General features: G+C 35.7%; 1 protein-coding gene and 1 pseudogene across 1 annotated transcript; both read right to left on the minus strand.

Moving 5' to 3' along the window:
- Nucleotides 1-2,560: 2,560 nt before the first annotated feature.
- Nucleotides 2,561-4,143, minus strand: LOC136131858 (N6-adenosine-methyltransferase non-catalytic subunit-like; annotated as a pseudogene).
- Nucleotides 4,144-5,309: 1,166 nt separating this feature from the next.
- LOC136132321 (amine sulfotransferase-like) lies at nt 5,310-15,812 on the minus strand. Its single transcript, XM_065889207.1, has 6 exons — nt 15,671-15,812; nt 13,399-13,607; nt 10,562-10,688; nt 9,529-9,623; nt 6,874-7,060; nt 5,310-5,431 (listed from the first exon to the last, which is right to left on the minus strand). Exons 1-6 carry the CDS (start codon nt 15,810-15,812, stop codon nt 5,310-5,312), a joined length of 882 nt encoding a protein of 293 aa, XP_065745279.1.
- Nucleotides 15,813-18,069: the final 2,257 nt, after the last annotated feature.

The following is an 18,069-nucleotide window of genomic DNA, read 5'->3' on the forward strand; positions in this document are numbered from 1 at the left end:
GGAATTATAAATTGGAGATTTTTTGTAATTTATACAAGGGTTGAAGAGGGGATAGCTTTTTTTCCCAATCATAGCTCTATTTTCTCCACCTTTGAAGCTGACAAGATATGATGGAGGCTTTTTTCTTGGACTGACAAGCCAGAGCAGGGTGGTAGGACCAGAAGAAAGGCATGATAAGGAACAGTTTTTTGCATCTATATTCATGAGAGATCTTAGTCTGTAGTTTTCTTTTCTGCAATTTCTTTGTCTGGTTTTGTTATTAGAGTAATTCTGGCTTCATAGAATGAATTAGGAAGTATTTCCCCTGCTTCTATTTTCTGGAAGAGATTGTAGAGAATTGATCAAATTCACCTGTGAACCCATCTGGGCCTGTTTTCAAAGATTATTAATTATTGATTCAATTTCCTCATATATATGCCTATATATGTGTGTGTGTGTTTTGGCAGACTGTGTTTTTCAAGGAATTGCTCCATTTTATCTAGGTTATCAAATTTACGAGCATAGACTTGTTCATAGTATCTTCTATTATCCTTTTAATGTCCATGGGATTTCTAGTGATGTTACATCTTTTTTTTTTTTTGCGGTATGCGGGCCTCTCACTGTTGTGGCCTCTCCCGTTGCGGAGCACGGGCTCCGGACGCGCAGGCTCAGCGGCCATGGCTCACGGGCCCAGCCGCTCTGTGGCATGTGGGATCTTCCCGGACCAGGGCACGAACCCGTGTCCCCTGCATCGTAGACGGACTCTCAACCACTGCACCACCAGGGAAGCCCCCCTTGGAACTTTTTAATGATCAGTGAAGTTTTAGTTTCCTAAGCTGTTGGAGGGGATGCCCTATTCCAATAATGGTCTGCCCAAAATTTTAACTAAAGGTGAAATGGAGAAACATTTTGGAAAGACCTGTATAATTGTGATGTCGTAATTTGTTCCTCTTCTTCACTCCAAGTAATCAATTCATTTTTTTCATTTTGTCATTTTGGATCTCAAAGAATTGAAATAATTGGGAGCACATCATATCATCACATGAAATTGTACCATGTTATATTACCTAGGTCTGTCTGCTGAGGGACCTGGAAGCAATGAGAAGTCAGAGCAGTGAGCATACCTAAAGCATACCTAAATCAGTCACAATCAGTGACTGATTGCAGTGGAGTGGCAAGGAAAGTACAAATGAGCCTAGAACATCTTCCTATATCAGAAAAAACTGAAAGAATACTGGAAACATGTCAAAAGCACACCAGAGCCAACTGAGACTTATTGCAACTGGCAAATTCTGGGACATTTAAAATATTAAAATAAATAAAGGTAGTACAGATTGTACTGTTTAAATAAAGAAGACATGAGCCTAATACGAGGCATAGGCAAACTTTTCGGTAATGGGCCAGTAATTGTTTTAGTTTTGCGGCCCAAATATTATGTGTTTATATAACAAGAAAGAAAAAAGTTTCTACAGCTTTTCTATTATATTTTATTCAAACTAGATTATAATTTATAATAATTCTTTGTAATATATGTCTACTAAAGACAAGGGTAGACTCACAGATGTTGGGAGACAGTTTACAGTCTTAGGTATGTTTATTTTCTATAGACATGTTTCTTTAGATGCTTTACTCAAACTCTAATCAACCCAACATCAATAAATAACTTATTTTGCTTGGCTAACAAATGAATCACTGCGTATTTATTTTGATTGCAGTCTCACTTTTTATTTTTGTGAAGCGACTTTGTTGAGATGAAATATTCTGTTTAAAATTTTATATTTTTTCTGTCCATTTCTTTCCTCTGCTTTGCGAGTATTGCGATTACTGCTTAGTGTGGTTATATTAATGCATATCGTATTCTTTTAGCTTAGCTATAGTGTCATTGTGTAATAAACACGATGTTTTACCTATTCTTCTATAAAAGTAATCCATTCTCCACTGTGCCTTAAAAGCATGACATTCAAATCTACTTTTCTTGTTTCTTCATAATGAGCATGTACTGGTAATAAAAAGTAAAATATTGAAGTATGGCCATACATAGTCTGAAAGGCTGTTTCTTTATAATGACATCATTGTAATTATGCTTATTATTTATGTTTATGAATTATTTCATCAGTTTATTAATATATGACAAAATACATTGAAAATCACTAATCACATGCACACAGCCTGATAAATATTCACAAAGTGACCACACCTATGGAACCAGCACTAAGATGAAGAAACAGAGTATTACCAAGACCACAGGAATTCTGTCTGTCATTTGCCTTACCAGTTACTATACCACTCCTATAGGTAACTTCTCTTTTTCTAAACCCATAGATTATTTTAACCTATTTTTTTAATCTTACGTAATGTTTCATGCAGTAAGTGTCTAGCATTTTTTCCACTCAATAGTACGTTTCTGAGATTCGTGTATGTTTTCAATGTGGTTGTAATTCATGCATCCTTAGTAATGTACACTGTACATAAACATTGAGTTCTTTCCTTTGTTGATTGCTGTGGATAGTGGTGCCTGGAAATGTTGATGATTGTAAGTTTACTAATTTTTTCCTTTAAGTTTCTTCCATTGATTTATGCTTCACAAGTTTGGTGAAGTCTGGACAAAACCAGACAGTGACAACTGCAACGGAGGTTGGCTAAAATATTCCTGCAGCTTGGAGAAACTAAAGCAAAGTGCTTTAGTTCCACCTCTTCCTCCTCCTCTGGGAGCTCCACCTCCCTGATCAGATTTAGATTTGGGAGGAGGTTATTTTGGTCTAAGTCTCTCAATTTCTTCTGTACATCCAGTCAAGTAAGAATTTGGGGCACTGAAGTAGGATGCATACGTTTCTGCATACGTAGTTGCTATTTGTAAGAGTTGGTCCAGCTGCAAGCCAGCCTGGTCGAATTGTACTATCTCTTCCAAATAAATGAAGGCGTCTTCTACCAAGACAAAAAAGTTCAATTATATGAAAAATTTCTACGGGCTTTTCTATATTGCCAGTTTCAGGTTCTTCTGTGATAATCAAGTCAATGTCAACAATAGCATGAATGAAGTCCCATCTGTGCTACGCTTAACAGTTCCTTTGATCCCCATAAGGCAGTGTTCCTTTGTTCTCTGGAAGACGGCCTTTGGATCTAAAGTCTTGGTCTTCCCAGGATTGTTTTCATTGGTTTTAATCCAACAAATATCTTCACATCTGTATGTTTACTTGCATAAACACACTCTTCCAAGGTCCAATCCCTCCCCAGAACCACACCAGAGAAAAATAAATGATCGAGGTGCTGCAATCTCATCAATTTCTAACTTCATGATATCACCCCAAGTCCAGCATTTTTCATTAGCAGTGATGCCAGTCTCTCTGTAATATTCTTCTAAAGGGGGTTCCAGAAGAATCACATCGAATTTGGGTGTTAGTTCTCTGATGTCAAAGGCTTCTATATCTGCTTGTAAGTACATAGGAGGAGTGTTAGATTTATCTGTTAACTCATCCTTCAGCCTGATGAGCTCCCTCAGTTTAGGGTATTCTTCAAATCTGTCAGCCAAACCTACATCTCTGATGAAATTTTGAGCTCTATGTCCAGTGTCTATAAAATGTTGGCAATAATCATTATGGGGATTTAAACTCTGTGTCCCCTTAAGAAAAGTACTAGAATCTTTGTAAATCTCTTCTTCATATGGCAAAATCTCTTCCTCCTGTTGCATTTCTTCTTCTTTTTTTTGTGGTACGCGGGCCTCTCACTGTTGTGGTCTCTCTTGTTGCGGGGCACAGGTTCCGGACGCGCAGGCTCAGCGGCCATGGCTCACGGGCCTAGCCGCTCCGCGGCATGTGGGATCTTCCCGGACCGGGGAACGAACCCGCGCCCCTGCATCGGCAGGGGAACTCTCAACCACTGCGCCACCTGGGAAGCCCGTCCTGTTGCATTTCTAATTCATCCTTATATTCTTTCATTTTGTCTTCATCTGTCTCTCCTTCATCCTGATACTTAACGTTTTGCATTTGGAGCAGAAGTATCATAGGAAGCCCTGCAAGTTTCTCTTGTTTCAGCAACTTCTCTCTGCTCGTCTTTGCTATTTAACACAGCATCAATACTGGCAGCACTTTCAGCTCCCAACTGCTGCACGAGAAGCTGTCGCGGTAACTTCCGCCGCTCCCGTATCTCCTGCAAGTGGCTCTCCATGTCCCAACCATTGTTTTCCACTACCTCGAAAACTTGGCAATTAGCGGATGAATACCCGCCCAGTTTTTCTTCGGAGACTGTGGAACACAAAATTCTCCAGGAGCTTCAGGTGACGGGTACCCGGTATTTTTTCAATAGGTGTTTCCTCTTCCAATGTATTTATGCTTCACAAGTTTTTCTCCATTTGGGAATTAAAAACTCATTCAGCTATATTTTTCTAGTTCTTCAAAATGATTTTGTCTTAAATATTTAACTATTAAATACAGTTTGAATTAGTTTATTGAGTGATATGTTATGAATACATCTATTTTTAATCCAAATAGTTAAATAATTGTACCATTACATGAAGTAATCCACCTTTGAAACTTCGATCTTTAGTGCAGATTTTTTTTTTAATGTATTTATTTATTTATTTATGGCTGTGTTGGCTCTTCGTTTCTGTGCGTGGGCTTTCCCTAGTTGTGGCAAGCGGGGGCCACTCTTCATCATGGTGCGCAGGCCTCTCACTATCGCGGCCTCTGTTGTTGCGGAGCACAGGCTCCAGACGCGCAGGCTCAGTAATTGTGGCTCACGGGCCCAGTTGCTCCGTGGCATGTGAGATCTTCCCAGACCAGGGCTCGAACCCGTGTCCCCTGCATCGGCAGGCAGATTCTCAACCACTGCGCCACCAGGGAAGCCCTTCAGTGCAGATTTTGTGATCTCATAAATTATTCACAGATGCATGTGTTTACATGTGTTTTCTTTATTTCAACACTCATACTGATTTTAAACAGAAGAATTAATGTTTAATTAGAAGAAATAAAGGACTTTTAATGTTGATTAATTCTAAATGTAATTATAGATAAAGAAAAAAATACACTCAACAGAAATCTCAATCATTTGAGAAATCTCAATCTCAAATCAAAAGACATGCAGAATTTATTTTGCATGCTATTTTTCCTTTTGTCATATTGGCTACCAATGCCGAATATTACTCAAATCATTTTAATTTAAAATGTTCAAAATGTCCATCAAATTCATGGCAACTAATGTAAGTACAGCTTACTCATTTTGCTTATTAATAAAGTCGTATAATTAACATTTATGTGAGCAGCACAAATTAGTATGTATATTTAAAATATGCTTTCTGGCTAGTAGATTTTTTATGTGATTGTTTTACACTGATTCTACTCCTCATTTATATCCCAGATGAACTTCAAGGGGAAATCTTTCATCTTCATTTGGAATATTCTGTCAAATCTTTCATTTTGCTCCACAGTCAAGTGATGTTTCCAGTCTCCGATGGTACCTAACGGGATAAGCACATGGACAGCACTTGGTGAGGAGATAGCACTATCAGGACAAAAGTTTCCTGCAACCCACTCTAATCTGTTCTCCAAGGCAAACTAAATGTCTATCTGTTAGTTCCCCATGGGGCTTGATACCTTACTTTTTTCTTATACAGGGATGAGCTAAGAAAAAATCTTAGGATGCAGTAACACAGAAAATAGAGTTATCGTCCACTACCTTATGTATTAGACTTCCACCAGCCACTGCATTAAATTATAGCCTTTCCTTAGAAGGAAAAATAAAGCCAAAATGCATGAAGAGATTAAAATATTTAAAAATATTTCAGTAAGTGCCAGGCACCACACTTGTCAAACTACATCTATCATGAATATAATTCTTAACCAACACTTCAAGATAAGTACTACTTCATTAAAAAATTTGGACCCAAATGTTTTCAAGTAATGAAATCAAAGTCACAGAGGTTGGCCAGAGCTGCCATTGCTGCAGTTTTATATGACAAAAGTTTGAAACCATCATTATTCAGACAATTTTACAATGAAGAGTAATAATTTGGCATTTTTAAGGTATCAGATTTTCTTATGTAAAGGTTATTGTTGGAATGTGGAATAGTAAGCAAGCTTTTATGGGCATGAAAAATGCTTTATATGTAATCTGATTGAGCAATGAGAAGTGAAAGCTGATAATACATGGGACAAAAGAAGAAACAATAACTTTTAAAAATATCAATATCTACATCAATTTCAATAAGATCTTTAGATAATTAAGATCAATCAATGCCCATCACATAATGCTAACTTATGAAAATTTTAGGGAATAAAATATGAATAAATTAGAGAAGTACCCATTATGTTTTAAATGGTGTACCTTAAAAAATTAAATTAAAAAATTTTTGAGCTTAAGGAGTATCAGAAGGAAAATATTTTCTTTCTTAACAACTCCTGGCATGTTATAGGAGCACAATAAAAATGTATCACACATTGTTGAATAATTGAATAGCAGATTAGGTTAATGAGGTATCAGTCTACTTTTGACAATGAAGGAAATCTAACACATGAGGAAATTACAATAGTTCAAACCCCATCTCTCAAAACAAAATACATGTTAACTTTACTTCTAGGATGTTCTAGGAAAAATAAAACAAAGACTTGCAGCTATTCTGGTCACATATATCCTTTGCCTCCAGATAAGACTTGTTAACCAATTTTCAAGAGTAGGGTCACTTGTACTAGAAGGAAAGAATCTAATATTTATAAGTCAGAATGGTTCTGTTTCCAGGGATACTTTTAGAGGCTATTTTCAGTTAGAATCTTTGGTCCTCTCTAGGGCCCAGATGGCAGTGCTCGGAAAGAAATGTTGGAAGCACTCCTTAATTAATCTAGGGGCCAAGGAGTCAAGAAAACGTTCAACATTTTGCTCCTCTTAACCACTGAGCATCATCACCTTTGCGCAGGAAAGCTCCTTCTTTTGTTCTTGTCCAGTTTTTAGCTTTTAGAATATAATCGTAATTTGCTTGTGGATCAAGTTTCATGTTCTGAAATGTAGCCTGGTTCACAACAGCATCCAAGTCCTCTTCACTCAGTTCTTTTTCAAGAAAACTGCTGATTTTAAGCACAGAACTTCTGAGATCCTGAAAAAATTGTGTGTATAAGAGTCTATTGAGCCTATAAGGAATACATGAGTTACAGACCAACATCTTTATCACATATTGGAAAACTGAAAGTGCTTGGGGTTATTCTAAGTCTAAAGTTTGACAAGAATATATTCCTACCTTATTTGTTCTTTGAAAATGAGTGCTCTGGTTGTCAGCTCTGTTAGAGCATCCTACTGTTTGATTTTATAAGGAGAACTCACCTCAATTCATTCAAATAACCAACACTATTAGGATACCTAATAAGTTTAAAAAACTGTGCAAGATGCTGGAGAAGGTTAAGAGAATAATAACATGCTATCTGAGTTCATTAAGAATCCACAGTATCATGAGGAGTAGAGTCAAGCAAGTAATTAAATACCATGGGCACAAGAAAGAAAAGCCCAGGTTTGGATGGCTTCTTTGGCGACTTCTACAAAACATTTAAAGAATTAACATCAATACTCATCAAACTCTTCCAAAAAATTGGAAAAAAAGGGAATACTTTCAAACTCATTCAATAAGGAGCATTATCCTGATACCAAAGCCAGAAAAACACTATGGGAAAAGAAAATTAAAGACCAATATCATGAAAGATAAAAATGCAAAAATCCTCAACAAATTACTAGCAAAATAAACCAACAACACATTAAGAGAATTATATACCATGATCAAGTGGGATTTACTCCTGTCATGCAAGCAAGGTTAAACATATGATTATAACGTAATGCCACATATACAGAAATGGCATGATTATCTCAACTGATGAAGAAAAAGCATTTGACAATATCCTTCACCTTTTTGGGACAAAACACCGAATGAAGGAAGACTAGAAGGAAACTACCTCCACCTAAAAGGTCATATATGAATTACCTACTACTAAAATTGTACTCAGTGGTGACAGACTGGAAGATACTTTGCAAAGATCAAGAACAAGGCACTTTTTTTCAACATAGTACTGGAAGTCCAAGCCAGAGCAATTAGGTAAGAAAAAGAAATAAACAACATCCAAACTGAAAAAGAAGTAAAATTATTTCTTTTCACAGACAATATGATTTTATACACAGAAGACCCTAAGATTCTGCAAAACAAACTGTTAGGACTAATATACAAATTTTAAAATGTTGCACAGTACAAAACCAACAGGCAAAAGTCAGTCACTTTTCTATATAATAACAAAGAAAAATCCAAATGGAAATTTTTTTTAAATTCCATTTACAAGTTCAGCAAAAAGAAAAAAATACTTAGGAATAAACTTAACCAAGAGGTGAAAGATTTGTGTACTCAGAACTGCAAGCCACTGCAAAAGAAATTAAAGAAGACACAAATAACTGGACCAACATCCAATGTTGATGAATTGGAAGACTTAATAATGTCAAGATATCAATACTACCCAAAGTGATCCACAGATTCAATGCAGTCCTTATCAGTATCCCAGTGACATTTTCTTCTACAATTTATGTGGGATCTCAAGGGACCCTGAAAGTCTAAAGCAATCATGAAAACAGAGAGGAAACAGACTCTTGAGTTCAAAACTTACCACAAAACCACATTTATCAAAACAGTGTGGTGCTGACATAAAGTCAGACAGATAGGTCAATGGAACAGAATGTACAGCCCAGAAAGCAACCCCTACATATAAGATCAAATGAATTTTGAGAAGGGTACCAAGATCATTCAATGGAGAAAGGGCAGCTTTTTCAATAAATAGTTTTGAGAAAACTGAATGTTTACATGCAAAAGAATAACTATGGTATGCTATTTATACCATTTACAAAAATTAACTCAGAATGAATTAGGCTTAAATATATTTCTCCAAGGAAAATATATAAAAAATGTATAAGCACATGAAAAGATATTCAACATTATTAATCACTAAGGAAAAATAAAACAAAAACCACAATGAGATACCTCACAAGGACTAGAATGGCTATTATTTAAATAAATAAATAAATAAAATAAGTGTTGATGAAGATGTGGAGTAATTAGAAATACCTCGTGTACTACTAGTAGGAATAAAATGGTGCAGTCAGTATGGAAAATAGTATGAATAGAATGGTGGTTCCTCAAAAAAATAAGTATATAATTACAATATCATCCAACAATTCCACTTGGGGGTATAAACCCACAAGAATTCAAAGGGGTACAACAAAGGGGTACTTCCCTTGCTACGTTTCTGATAGTATCTTTTGTTACCTGGGTAGGCTTTCTCTCCCTACCCAAACTATTTGTCTTAATGTCTCTCAATTACAGATTCTAGTTCTTTTTTTTCTCTCTCCTCTTTCTCCCTTTCTTTCTTCCTCCTCTTTTTCTACCTTTCTCCCTTCCCACTCTCAATTTTATGCATAATCATAGTTTCAGTTATAGTCTATACAGTGATACAAAGATAACTAGGAGAATGCAGTTCATTAACCAAGATAAGAAAAGGTCTCAAAGGAATAATTTTAAAAACAAAACAGTCCTCCTACCTTCTTCATCTCCTCATACATCATGAACAAAATATTGAAGTCATGTCTGTGTTCATACCAGCCTCTGATATGATCAAACCAAAGGCTTCCCATCACTGTGGAAAATTAATACATAAGAAGGTAAAAATGTTGCACTTATTGAATAGCAAACTACAGTTTTTCTTTTCTGTTCTGGATCATCAAGACAAATCAAGCACCCACCACTGGACTAGATCTATGCTACCTTTTTAAAATGGTGTTTGAGCAAACAAGTAAATGGTTTTCACAGAACCCTGCCTTTGCAAGGTACTCTGTGTATGTAAGGAATAGGGAATTCAGAAAAAACAATCTCAAAGAATTCATTTTGAAGATTTCTTTAAGGTAAGCCCCTTCCTTTTCCTACTTCATCCACCTGAAAACATAAGTCTTTATTTCCCCTCTTGTCTGTTTTAAAATCTGTTCAGAGCAAGTTTAGCTATCTATTTATATTGGGCTGGCCAAAAAGTTCCTTCGGGTTTCGCCATGTTACAGAAAAACCCGAAGGAAGTTTTTGGCCAACCCAATATTTAGCTAACCTGAATATAATTTTTGAAATGAGTGAGAGCCCTGATTGCACATTCCACAAGCCTCTTGCATCAATTAATCCTCCTCAGTGCTGGAATGAACATTTCACAGCTGCCATATAAGGCCTACCCAAGGGCCATGACAGAGCACAACAACTTCACCCAACCTAAACATTAGCTATATTGAAACACCTGGGTCTAACTTTGGATCTAGCCAGTTTGAATTGCTAGACCATTTGTAGATCTCTTTTCATTTGGTCAAAATACATCTTTGCAACCTTGACAATCCCCAGAGTGGTCCTGCTGAGGATAGAAAAACCTTTGGGTGACAGATTAAGTTGACAGACAATAGTGACCACTTACGTGCAATTCCTCCTTCTATGATTACCCTTCTCCATCTCCCCAAACTTTTTTCCATGGGTTTGAGAATTGTTGACTAAACAGCAACATTGCCTCATAAAATGTTGCCTGAGAAATGAATTAATAGTTACCTTTTCCATCTAGAAACCTTTTCATGAAATGTTCTATGTTATCGGAAGGTTCAAATGTAACTAACCAATTTGAAAAATGAAAATATGAAGTCAAAACATCCTTGGGGTTTCTATAGATGTAAAGAATCTGCAGGGGGAAGAGTGAAACAATTTTAACAATTCTTGGTCATCTTAACAGATATTTTAATATCTACATAGTATTACATCATATGAATGCATAATAATTTATTTTATCTAGGAAAATCATAATACTGCTTTAGGGAAAGACAACTAATTTTGAAAAAAGCATAAGAAAAAGGAAAAATGTTGTGGAATTATGAAGGTAACAGGGTCAGATATACTTATAATGGACTTTAATTAAAACTTCAAAAAATTCTGTTGATTTACATTTATAACTACTTGATAACTTAGCAAAAATACCAAAAGCTTCTAAACTTATTTACAAGACTAGAATAAAAGCAATACTAAAATAAAGATAGAGCAATCACAAAAAATTAAAGTATATATATATATATATATATATATATATATATATATATATATTTGTGTGTGTGTCTGTGTGTGTGTGGTATGCAGGCCTCTCACTATTGTGGCCTCTCCTGTTGCAGAGCACAGGCTCCGGACGCGCAGGCTCAGCAGCCATGGCTCACGGGCCCAGCCGCTCCGCGGCATGTGGGATCTTCCCGGACCGGGGCACGAACCCATGTCCCCTGCATTGGCAGGCGGACTCTCAACCACTGCGCCACCAGGGAAGCCCTAAAGTATATTTTTAAATAATTACAGATAAAAATTTCTGAGTAAAAGAAAACAAAACTCTTCTTGCAGTATGTTAAAACAACTACTAAGCTATAAACAAGTAGGATTTATTCCAGAAATAGAGCATTAGTAAATTATTAATGAATTTCATTTCACTATAAATTGAAGGGAGGTTTGGGGAGGAGGGGAGACGTGGTACTGTCAGATTTGTCAAAAAAGGCATTTTATGTAAGTAGACCTTTTCTGAACAGCAAAAAGAAAAAAAAAGTAAAACTCCAATTAAACTAAGAACAGGAAAAAATTATTTCTCAGCATCATGTGCCTCAAAAATCAATTGCAAAACAAAGCAAAACAAAACAAAACAAAACCAAGAAAAGACATTAAAAATGCTACAAAGACAAGAGAACAACATTCATCATCACCTCCATTATTCTGTTTTTTTCTGCAGATTTTAACTAAGGAAATAGAAGTGCAAATATTGGAAAGTAAAGGAATATAAAATGTATTATTATTTTAAGAAGAAATATATTCCAGAGAATATAGGGAAGATTAATAAAACTAATAAGAGAAATTAAGGAAGCCAAATATAATAGTGTACCTAAATCAGTGCCATTTACTTTATAATTAAACAGAAAAAATAATTGTGAAAAAATTACCTGTTCATAATATCCATAAAATAGGAATAAAAAACTGCAACTTCAGAAAAAAAAATGTGTAAAAAGCATGCAGAGAAAAACATATCACATGAGGTGGGTTTGAAAGTAGACCTGATAAATAGAGCATCAGAATAATGCAGGATGAAATGTTGGAGTACTGCAATGCTAATGATTGTCCTAGAATTAATCTATATAATTGATCAATTCTAATCAATATCTAAATATTATTGAGGGAATAAACATATTAAAAATAAAGTTGATGGCAATTTGCCTTATCAGTTATAATATGAAGAACTATCACATATTAAACAGATCGTACCAATTTGGGTATGAAGAATGCAGGGTCAGAGGGAGGAACTATGGAAATGTAGTATATCAAAGTGCAGACTTCAAATTAGTTGGAAAGACTAAATACTTAACAACTCATAGATGGTCAGCTGGCCAACCCCCTAGCAAATATCATGCAATAGTCGTATTTCAAATCACATGTATTGCCAGATATAATTTACAGTGAAATGTAAAAAAATAAATACATAAAGTTAATTAGAAAAAATCTGAAGTGTATTTGCATATATTTTCTTTTTTTGGTGAGGAAATGTTTTCTTGGCAAGAAACAAGATCCAGAAACTATGAAAGAAAGATTGATAGGTTGATTCTATAATATTAGAATCATTCAACAATTTGTAAAGGTAAATTGTTAATTGGGAAAATATTTCCCCCATATAAAGACTTCTGCAAAACAGTAAATAAAAGACAAGCTAGAGAAAAATGGGCAAAGAATATAATAGATATTTCAAGATCTCAAAATATATAAAAAGATGCTCAAAATTATTAAAAACAAAAAGGTTGCAGTTACTTAAGAATGAGATTGCTTTTACCTAACACACAGTCTCTGGTGAGTGTGTGAGGAAAAAATCATTCTTGCTATTTGAGAAGTGTGAATTGATACATTATAGAAGGCAAAGAGATAATAAGTACCAACACAAAACTTTTGGACACTTTAACCTGAAAATTCTACTTTTAGGAAATCATTTCATCAGAACAAAAAAGTGCAAAGATCTATGAGAATGTTTATTGCTATATGATATGTTCATTGGCTGCCACCTACCTGTCCATCAATACACATTCAATATTGTGTAGTCATACAGCAAAATCCTACTAAACCATTAAAAAATAGAACTATATATGCTGATATAAAATTATTTTTACTATATGTTACATAATTATACTGCAAACAATGATGTATGGTGACCCAATTTATATATATACTTATAATTTTGTATATATTTTTATTATGTAAAACAAGATTATAAAGACTATAGTAATCACATTTGAAAAGATGTGGATGAATGGGGCTGGAAAACAATATCTGAATAAAGTAATTTTGTCTGTGAAAAATGTCTATAAGCTATTTCTGTGACTTACTTTAGCTTTTCGGTTCTTGAGACCTTCCGGTGCTAAATAATATGGGAGGTGGGAAGTGAAGAGACGAGGGGATGGTCTGTTGACATGGTCCACTTTGTGTTCACTGTGTTCCAGGAAGGGGACTCTATCACATGTGTTCACCAGTTCACTTCTGTTACGATATCCTTCAAAATAAATCAAGCTTAATATCTGCTGAGTCCAGATTGTACCTGTGAAAACAAATAATCTTGTTTTCAACTCTGAGTTAATTTTTAATTATAAATGTCAACAGTAAGGCTGTCCTTCTTAAAATTATTTGGAACTTTTATTTCTTTTAATCACTCTAAGGATGCCAATAATTTGCCCAATTTTTTGTTTGTCTGCATTTACATTAAAATTAATGAAGATAAAATCAGGGACTCAGTTTCTTTTTCACTCTGAAGAGCTGTGATGGTTCTGACTCCATGATAGCAGTGATTCAGATTAATCTTTCAGCTCCTCTCTTTCCCGTACTTCATGTAAAGTCTGTTACCACAATTTTCTCTGGCTACCTTTGTTTCTCTTTCCCTTAGTCTCCTTTCTTAGAGTGTTATCTTTTAGAAGACAAGTTAAGGGCTTCCCTGGTTGCGCAGTGGTTGAGAGTCCGCCTGCCGATGCAGGGGACACAGGTTCGTGCCCCGGTCCGGGAAGATCCCACGTGCTGCGGAGCGGCTGGGCCTGTGAGCCATGGCCGCTGAGCCTGCGCGTCCGGAGCCTGTGCTCCGCAACGGGAGAGGCCACAACAGTGAGAGGCCCGCGTACCGCAAAAAAAAAAAAAAAAGTTAAGAACTCAAGTCCTCTTTTACTTTTTTTGTTTACTTATTGTGTAGCATAAGTCTTCCCACACAATATTGAATAACAGTAGTGACAGCAGGCATTCTTTTCTTGTTCCTGATTTTAAATGTAATATTTATTTGTATCATTGTTGCACACGATATTGTGGAAATTTTGGTAAACTCTATCAAGTTGAAGAAGTTTCCTTTTCTCCTTAGTTTGCTAATGGTTTTCATTATGAATGACTGCTGAATTTTTTGAATGCTTTATTGAGATGATAATTCAGGCTTTCTCTTATACTTCAGTAATGTGGGTGAACTACATTAATAATTTTTGAAACCAATCTTGACTCTTGAAAGAAACCCACTTTTGTCATAGTGTATTTATGATTTAACATTGCTAAATGTGTTTTGCTTATATTGGGTTTAGGATTTTTGCATTTTTGTCCATGAATATATCATCAATGTTCTAAAAGGATGTGAGATGCCAAAAGTCTCACAATGTCACTATGCAACTGATGTACCTATGTGATAGATTTGATGCAATTTATAGTGAATCCTGGGGAGACTCACTAATCTCCCCTCCAAGATGAGCAAGAATCCAGCAAGCTGCACTGGGGACTGGTGTGTTGTGTCCCAAACACTAGACTAGGATTAATGGGAAAGAAAAGACTCTTTTATGGACTGCTCTGCTTGACCTAAAACTAAGCAAACTGAGATACCACTAACATCTAATGCAGGAAAAAAAAAAGCTCAATCAGATGTGCTCATAAGTTCTGAGAGTGGAAGAATTCAGGGGTAAAGCAACGTGTTACTAATTTGGGGAAAGCAAACAAGGTCATGATTTTCAAAGTAGATTAAAAGGGAGGGACTGGAGCATTTTCATGAAAATCAGGAATACTTTTTTTTATTGCCCTAGACTCCAGTATATCTTTGAACCACATTAAATACTCTGTACAACGTTGCTTCAGTGGCGCCAGTCATCCTATCATCCTATGTTCTGAAAAGTGCAATATAAAAAATAAGGTTGGGTTTTTGTCTTTTTTTTTTTTTTTGGAATTTAAGATTAAGAGCAATTAATTTTAGTTTAAAATTATTGCATTATTCTAAGGAAATAAAAAACAATTAGAGTAATTGAAAAGAATACTAGGAATTAGTTCTGACTGAGATATGATGGTAACAAAAATCTTCCTAGGTTTTTAAATATATTTTCTTCCATTCTCAGACCAAGCCAACAGGTCAGTATTTACCAAGTACCTCCTCTTGGTTCAATATTTGGTTTCTTCATATATTCCATCAGAAATGACAATATATGCATTACAAATGCATAGAGATTTGAGATTTATTTAACTTTTTGTGATCCTAAACAGTTCTGTAAATGTAGATGGGTTACTGTCAATGTCTGGAAAAGGGCACATTTGTCCACATGAATTACCAAACCACGGTGAAGGCTAAAACAGGTGGCCACTCCTCAAACTTACCAGATTTTGGATATGTAATTATAAACACATCATCATCTCTAATTTCAAAATCAGCTAAATGTTCTATAAGGTCAACATCAAGTAAAGAACGTTGAAAATAACAGCCTTTAAAGTTCAATAAATATGTGTCTGTGTTGTCCATAATTATTCACCTACAAGTAAAAACAGATACAATTATTTCAAAGTTCTGAGTATTTTATAATAATGACTAACACTTCCTGAGTGTTCAGTATGTGCAAAATGTCCCATGTGTATCAACTCATTTAGCATACAAACCACCTTCTCTATATTAAATCATTTACTCTTCACAGCAACCCAAAGTTGCTAAAGGTATTGTTACTACAACTACTTCAAGGATTAAGAAACTAAGATACTAAGAGGTTAAACATCTTTTCCTAAAACCCCATGAATGAGTTATAATCATGATTCCAAACATACAGATGAGAAAATTAAGGCACAAGTGGTTCGGCAAACTATTCAAGGTGGTCCAGCTGCAAGAGTGATGCCAATTTAGCCAGAGTCCATGCTTTTAATCACTTTATCATATTTTCTTAATACTTTAATTCTTTTTTTTTTGTTTTTTGTGGTACACAGGCCTCTCACTGTCGTGGCCTCTCCCATTGCGGAGCACAGGCTCTGGATGCGCAGGCCCAGCGGCCATGGCTCACGGGCCCAGCCGCTCCGTGGCATGTGGGATCTTCCCAGACCGGGGCACGAACCCGTGTCCCCTGCATCGGCAGGTGGACTCTCAACCACTGAGCCACCAGGGAAGCCCTATATTTTTATTCTTACATTTTTTTCATTGTTCCAGAAATAGAAAATTCTTTAATTAATACAATTTTTATTTCTTTTTTTTTTTCTGGAACATAAATAATCTGCTATCTGTGAAAGAAGCTTCTGAGGCTTTGAGATCTGATACACTGTTTGAAATGAATTGTGGGAAATGTTTTGCATGAGAAATACTAATTGCATTTCCTTTGGAAATGTTCCCTCATATAGTTGCAAGATGTTTTATGGTAATCGTCATGTTTTCCAAAAGGAGTTTTTTATCAGAATTCTGAAATAAATCTAAAAATGAAAGCCAAAAATCAGAAGCAAACTGTCTAAAGATACACCTGTTCAAAAATTGGACCAGGGACTTCCCTGGTGGCTCAGTGGTTAAGAATCCACCTGCCAATGCTGGGGACACGGGTTCAATCCCTGGTTGGGGAAGATCCTGCATGTTGCAGAGTAGCTAAGCCTGTGCGCCACAACTACTGAGCCCACATGCCACAACTACTGAAGCCCACACACCTAGAACCCATGCTCCACAATAAGAGAAGCCACCGTAATGAGAAGCCCGTGCACCACAACGAAGAGTAGCCCCCACTCACCACAACTAGAGAAAGCCTCCATGCAATAATGAAGACCCAACACAGCCTAAATAAATAAGTAAATAAATAAATAATTTTTAAAAAGTTTAAAATTGGACCAGGCAAGCATTTCTTTATTAGCCATGCCTGAGAAATGTTGAATGTGAAATAGGTGAGGGATCCCAGAAGTTCCAATAACGTTAGATTTATAATAAGCATATATTTTCATTATGCACTTTTAAAAATTTCTGTGAACACCAAGAAAATGAATTTGTTAAAAAGCTGCACATATGGTTTTGTCTAAATTGCATGTCAAGAAACAATTAATCCCTTTACAAACAGTCAAACTTGAAGTGAAAGCCAAGGATGACAGTGTGAGTCACTGTCACATACCTCCTGATGCCCCACAAAGCCACCCCAAACATGCCCTAAAAAACACCAATTTCAGAAACTCAGAATGCTGAGAAGAGAGGAAAGAGTGCCAGGCATTCCACAGAAACATTCTGAGCAACACTCTTTTTTGCTATTTGTAAGCTTAGTCTCTCTTGCACTGTCTCAGAAGAGAGAAAATTAGAGAGCTTTTTGTTACAGAAACAAGAGAAAAAGAGTGTAGATTCATATAGGATCTCAGTATTGGCAAATCATATATGGTTTGTATCTCCTTGATGAATATAGAAGAAAGTGCTTGGATAAAGAGATAGGACATCTAATGTCTCCCTCTTATTCATTCACTGAAGTCTGAAAGAAGAGAAGGAAAAACAGAAAATTGAGGAGAAAAAAATAAATACATTTGTATGCTGAAGAGAGGGTAAGACTTGAAAAGGCTCTAAATCTACCTTTTTCTACTCACTGTTACAGATAAACTGAGGAAGCAAAATTCACTTCTGATATAACTTTAAGGATGATAGTGATCCACTTGTGGTTGAGAAAGAAATATTCCCTGCAGAGTTTGTCTTGGCCAATGAGTAGTGTTCCAGGGTATAAACAGCTAGCTCAATTTGGAAAAATAAATTGGGTAAGATTTAGTTGGCATTAAGATTATCTGTT

This window comes from Phocoena phocoena, chromosome 12, assembly GCF_963924675.1.
Source record: "Phocoena phocoena chromosome 12, mPhoPho1.1, whole genome shotgun sequence".
NCBI classification, from domain to species: domain Eukaryota; kingdom Metazoa; phylum Chordata; class Mammalia; order Artiodactyla; family Phocoenidae; genus Phocoena; species Phocoena phocoena.

Coding starts and splice junctions, on each gene's coding strand:
- LOC136132321 (XM_065889207.1), bottom strand. CDS start 15,812: ATGGACAACACAGACACATATTTATTGAACTTTAAAGGCTGTTATTTT. Junction 13,608..15,670: donor AATTACATATCCAAAATCTG/GTAAGTTTGAGG, acceptor TTGTTTTCACAG/GTACAATCTGGACTCAGCAG. Junction 9,624..10,561: donor AAGGTTTCTAGATGGAAAAG/GTAACTATTAAT, acceptor AATTTTCCACAG/TGATGGGAAGCCTTTGGTTT.